At 77.9% G+C, this 5,722-nt stretch overlaps 2 protein-coding genes across 2 annotated transcripts in view; both read right to left on the bottom strand.

Moving 5' to 3' along the window:
* The window catches only part of H696_05350 (hypothetical protein), a gene marked incomplete at both ends in the record, with an annotated part of 3,378 nt that extends 3,252 nt beyond the window's left edge, over window positions 1-126 (bottom strand). The window contains one exon of the mRNA XM_009499197.1: window positions 91-126. Within this exon, the coding sequence (XP_009497472.1) occupies window positions 91-126 (36 nt within the window). The remainder of the gene's footprint in view (window positions 1-90) is intronic.
* Window positions 127-856: 730 nt separating this feature from the next.
* The window catches only part of H696_05349 (hypothetical protein), a gene marked incomplete at both ends in the record, with an annotated part of 8,524 nt that continues 3,658 nt past the window's right edge, over window positions 857-5,722 (bottom strand). The window contains one exon of the mRNA XM_009499196.1: window positions 857-5,716. Within this exon, the coding sequence (XP_009497471.1) occupies window positions 857-5,716 (4,860 nt within the window). The remainder of the gene's footprint in view (window positions 5,717-5,722) is intronic.

Genomic DNA, 5,722 nt, shown 5'->3' with positions numbered 1-5,722 from the left:
GGGCGCGGGCGCGGGGGGGGGGGATGCCCCTCCGGGCGCCGGGCCAAATCGGCCTGCGCTGGGCGGAGCCCGGGACCCCGCGCGCCGAACCCCAACGCCGGCCGCCCCACCGGCCGGGCGAAACATGTGCGCGGCCTCGTTCCCCCGCCCCGCCCCCGGCGTCCCCAAAAAAGAAACACAATAATCACCGACCCCGGGCTTGCGAGGACGCCGGCCGACACCGCGCGTTTGGGGGGCGGGGGATGCATGGCTGCGCGTGGGTGTATGTTGCGCGCTGGGGGGGCGCCGGGGCGCCGGGGCGCCGGGGCGCCGGGCGGGGGCGCGGGGCCGGCGCCGTGTCCGGCCGTTGGTGTTGTCCGGCCACGAGCGGGCCCGGCCCCGGCCTCTAACGGGCGCCGGATTAGGGCCGGCGGGGGCGAATATTCACACCAGGGCCCCCCTGGCTTGGCCCGGGACCTGCGTTGGGAGGCCGAGGGTGCTCCACCGCGATGCGTGTCGGGCGGCTGTTTTTTTTTCTTTTGCAGCCCGTCGGCCGGGGGCTTCTTGCGCCGGTCCCCGGACTGGCTCGCCGGCCGGGGGGCTCGGGGCTCCGGCCAGCCTTGAAGGGGGGCGGCTTGCCCGGGCGAACGCCAGTCCGACCGCCCCCCCCCTTTCACCTCCGCTCCATGTATGCTTAAACGCGATGGCCGGCCCCGGCGGCTCCGATCCGAGGAGGAAGGCGCCTGTCGCCAGGCGAGTGAGGACACATCCAGGGTGGGATCTATTGGGAAGGGGGGCGGGGGGAGGGAAATGCAAAGGAAGGTGCAGGGGGAAAGAAAGGGGATGAGGGGAGGATGCAGGCGGGCAGCGCGCCCTCTCAGTGCCCGGCGACCGGGGCGGCCTGGCCGTCCTCCGGCGAGGCGGCCGCCATGTAGGACGGCGTGTAGGGCACCGAGAGGGGCATGTAGCCGGTGGAGGCGCTCGGGTCGGCCGACGCCGGGGCAGCCCCCGGGGTGAAAAGCTGCCCGGCGCCCGGGGCCCCGGCGGAGGGCGGCACGAAGGACGGGGGGACGAACATGCCGCCGGGGCCGGCGCCACCGCCGCCGGGCACTGGCGGCGCGAACCCGGGGACCGGGGGCGGCGCGCCGCCGAAGGGCGAGGGCACGCCCGGGCCCGGGGCCCCGGCCGACACGCCGCCCGGGTTCAGCAGGTCCACATAGCGACTGCTGATGGAGGCCCGGGTGGCGGCCGAGCCGGCGCCGCCGGTGCCGGGGGCCGGGGCCGGCGGCGGGGCCGCGCCCCCGGGAGAAAGGGCCGGACCGCCGGCCGGCGCCGGGCCGCCGGCCGCCAGGGAGGCCGAGCTGCCGGGAGCCGAGCTCATCGGCGGCGGCGGCGGCGTGTCCTCCACGGTCGGGGGCTTGCCGTCCGGCAGGACCCAGCGCTTCTTGACCGGGTCGTAGGTGAGCTTCATCTCCTCGCCCAGCTTGACCTCCTTGGGGCCGGAGTCATCCTGGGCATTGTTGGCCCCGCGGCCGAAGAGCAGGCCGCCCAGGCGCGAGAAGAGCCCACTGCCGTTGGGGCTGGTCGGCGCGTCGGCCGCGGGGGAGGCCGGCCCGGCCGGCTGCGCGGTCGCCGGGGTGCTCGGCGAGGCCGAGGGCGCTGGCGCTGCCGCCGCCGCCGCCGGCTGGGCCGGGGGGGGCGGCGGGGAGCCGGCCGCCGGTGACAGAGGGGCCGCCACCGGCGAGATGAAGGTCGGGGCCGCCAGCGGCGACACAAAGGCAGGGGGGGCGCCGCCCGCCGGGCCGGGGACCGCGTCGGCGAAATCGCCCTCCGTATGGCTGAGAGCATCGACGAACTGCTCGGCCGGGGCGGCCGGCTGGAAGGCAGGGGCAGCCGGCTGGAAGGCAGGGGCAGCCGGCTGGAAGGTAGGGGCGGCCGGCTGGAAGGTAGGGGCGGCCGGCTGGAAGGTAGGGGCGGCCGGCTGGAAGGTAGGGGCGGCCGGCTGGAAGGTGGGAGCCGCCGCCGGCTGGAAGGTGGGAGCAGCCGGTTGGAAGGCAGGGGCAGCAGCAGCAGGCGGCGGAGACACGGCCGGCGGCTCGGCGCCGTCGGCATCACCCGCACCACCGGCAGGGGGGGCGCCAGGGCCACGGCCGCCGCGCGGCCCGGTGTCATCGCCGATGATGCGCTCGAGGCCGCGCTCGAGCAGGCCGCCGACATCGACATTGCGGAACCAGGTCCGGGTGGCGGCGGCGGCGGCGGCCCCGGCCCCGGAGATCCCCTTGCCGGAGGCCACCGCGGCGGCGGCGGCGCCGGCCGGGGCCGAGGCCGGCGCGCGGTCCAGAGCCGGCGCGCCGTGCGTCTGCTCCAGGCGCCGGCAGAACTGCTCCGTGTCGGCCAGGGCCGCCGGGTCGCGGGGGAACCACGCGCGCGGCAGCTGGCGCAGGGTGGCATGCCCGAGGGCCGGGCCGCCGGCCAGCACCGGCGCCAGGGCCACCTCGGCCGGGGGCAGCGACAGCGCCAGGAAGCCCACCCGCGGGTCGAGCCCGGCCCGGCGGACAAACTGGATGTACCGCCAGGCCAGGTCGCCCGGGAGGCCGGCCCCGTCAAGCAGCTGGGCAAAGCGCACCCGGTACACATGCAGCCAGGCACACGAGGCGTGCAGGGCCCCGATGCTGGGCAGGGTGACAGTGTCGCCGGGGAAGGCCGGCGGCAGCCCGGGCCCGGGCCCGGTGGTGGCCAGGTTGCAGGCGGGCACGCGCCCGGGCCCGGCCGGGGCAGGGCCCTCCCCCGAGCCGGCCGTCGACACGGCGCCATACATGCTCGGGCCGGAGCCGGTGATGGCCGCCAGGGCGCCGGTCACCCGCGAGGAGGGGGCCACCGGGCTGCCGGCGGCCAGTGCCAGCAGGAGCTCCGCGCTGAAGCTCAACACCCGGGCATACTCGGCCAGCTCGGTCATGAGGAAGGCCTGGACGGCGGGCCAGCGGCTGGGCAGGGGCCCGGCGCCGACCGAGGCCAGCGCCGCGTCGGTCAGCGGCTCCGGCCCGTCGGCCCCCGAGGCCGGCCCCTCGGCCGGGTGCAGGTGCCGCACGGCCGGGCGGCCGGTCAGGCCGGCGCGAAGCTGGGCCGCCAGGGCGGCGGCCGCCGCCTCGGACCCCCGGGCGCCGGCCAGGACCGGCGCCAAGCGCGGCGGCCACTCGGCCCCCACCCGGCAGGGGTTGTTGATGGCGGCCGCCGGGCCGTGGCCGTCGTGCGCACCGGCGGCGGGGGCCAGCCACACGGGGGCCACCGTGGCGGCCCCGGTGGCCGGGGCCCCCGGCGTGGGCGGCACATTCCAGGCCACCGCGGCCAGCGGCGACCCGGCCAGCAGGGCCACCGCGTGCCCGGCCTCCGGGCGATCCTGCGCAAAGAGCGCGCTCGACAGCAGGCACATGGCCCGGAGGAAGACGGCCCGCTGGCCGGGCAGGCCGCCGGCCGTGAACAGCAGCGACGCCAGCAGGGCCAGCACATCGCGCCAGTGGGCCAGGCAAAGGCCCAGCAGGGCCGACCGCAGCGGGGGGGAGGCCGCGGCAGGCGCATCGCCCGGGCCGGGCACATCGCCGGTGGCCAGGGCCTCGCCGGCGGCCCCGGGCCCGAGGGCCAGCAGGCAGAGGTCCAGCGCGGTGCGCAGCGGATCGCCGGCCGGCAGGGCCGCCTCCAGGTAGGCCCGGTGCAGGGCCGGGGTCTCCGGGCGATCCGGCGCCCCGGCGGCCAGGTGCAGGCTGCTGGCCGCGTCGTGCGCCACGAACCCCAGGACCAGGGAGAAGGCCCAAAGGCCCCGCTGGGCGGCCTCCTGCGCCAGGCGCCCGAGGACCGAGCCGGGCCCCGGGGCGCCGGGCCGGCCGGTGGCCGCCGCCCGCCGGAGGGATGCCACCACCCGACCGGCCAGCTGGCCGACCTCCGAGTCGGCCGCATGCCCGGTGGCCGTGGCCGGCAGGGCCAGCTCCGAGGAGTGCGACAGCCCGGCCAGGCTGGCGGCGGTGTTGGCGGCACTGGCGCCGCCGGGCCCGGTGGCCGTGGCCGTGCCGCCGGCCGCGCCCTCCGCCTGGGCCGACAGCTCGAGCAGCGTCTCGGCCAGCAGGTCCGACAGCCCGGCCACCGCACGACGCTCGCGGTCGCCGAGGGGCCGGCCGACGGCCGGCCCGGCGCCCTCCAGGCCGTTGGCCACGGCCGAGGCCAGCGGCGACACCACGCCGGAAAGGGTCCCGCCGCTGCCGGCGCCGCCGCCGTTGGTGGCGGTGGTGGCGGTGCTCCGGGCCACGGTCGACACATAGTAGGAGGTGGGGCTGGTCCGGGCGTGGCCGGTGACCAGGCCCAGGAGCTGGGCGGCCTGCGCGGCGCGCGCCGCCTCCAGCCGGCCGCGCTCGGCCTGCCGGCAATCGGCCGACGTGATGCCCGACGCGAAGGCAAACTCCGCGCCAGCCAGGCGCACCACCCCCTGGAGCAGGCGCCATGCGAAGAGGCTGTCCTCGCGGGCGGCGGACCGGGCGCGCTCCGGGCCGAAGGACCCGGCCGAGGCCGATCCCGCCAGCTGGGGCAGGCCGAGGCTGCTCCCGGGGCCGAGGTCATCCGGGGCGCGGTCGGCCCCGGGGGGCTCGTCGCCGGGGCCGGGGCCGCCGCCGCCGCCGCCGCCGCCGCCCCGGCAGGCGCTCAGCTCCTCCAGGTGCGCCGTGAGGAAGGCATCCACCCGCGAGGGGCTGGCCGCCTCCAGGGCCAGGGTATGCTCGGCCGGCTTGGCGAGGCGCAGCAGCGGCCCGGGGTACATGCGCAGCAGGCTGGCCAGCTCGCTGGCGAAGGCGGCATCGGCCGGGGGGGCTTCGCCGGCGGCCGGGCCGACCCCCGAGGCGCCAGCCGCGTGCAGGTGCACGGACCCGATGGACTGCGAGGCGGGCTCCGTCCCGGCGCCCGGCTGGAACACCCCGAGCACCGGCGACGGGGCCACCAGCGTGTCCGGCGGCAGGGGGCTGGCCACGGCCGGCATGTCGTAGGACTGGCCGCCGGGCTGCGGCGGGGTGAATGTGGCCACCGGGGGCGAGTAGGTGCCGGGGTCGGCCTGGGCGGCGGAAGAGCCGGCCGCCGCCGGGGAATGGCCGGCCGCCACCGCCGGGGTGTATGCCACCGCCGGGGAGCCATCATACCCGGCCGCAGCCGGGGTGGCATACACGGACGAGGCGTCGGCCATGGGGCCGGTGGCGTCGGCCGCGGCGGCGGGCTCCGCCGGCGAGGCCACCGACGGAAGCCACTGGGCCATGAGCTCGCCATAGTAGTGGGCGTAGTACTGCTGCAGGGTGGGCTGGTACTCCGGCAGGAGGGAGACATCCGGCTGGCCATCGGCCCCGGCCGGGACCTGAACGCCCTGGCCCTGGAGCAGGGTCAGGAGGGCCGAGCATGCGTAATAATATGCGTACTGCGTGGCCGAGGCCACCAGCTCCTGGGATGTGGCATCGGCAGGGGGGGCGGCCTGCTCTGCGGAGGTGTGCTGCTCTGCGGAGGTTTGCTGCTGCTGTGTGGAGATTTGCTGCTGCTCTGTGGAGGTGTGTTGTTCTGCGGAGGTGTGCTGCTCTGCGGAGGTGTGCTGCTGTTCCGGGGAAGTTTGCTGCTGCATGGGGGCGGTGTACTGCTGCGCCGGGGCGGTGTACTGCTGCTCCGGGGCAGTGTACTGCTGCGCCGGGGAAGTTTGCTGCTGCACCGGGGCGGTGTACTGCTG

Source organism: Fonticula alba (genome assembly GCF_000388065.1).
Source record: "Fonticula alba strain ATCC 38817 unplaced genomic scaffold supercont2.10, whole genome shotgun sequence".
Taxonomy (NCBI): Eukaryota; order Rotosphaerida; family Fonticulaceae; genus Fonticula; species Fonticula alba.
The sequence above is the reverse complement of the archived record's forward strand: the minus strand, read 5'-3'. Positions and strand labels throughout refer to the sequence as shown.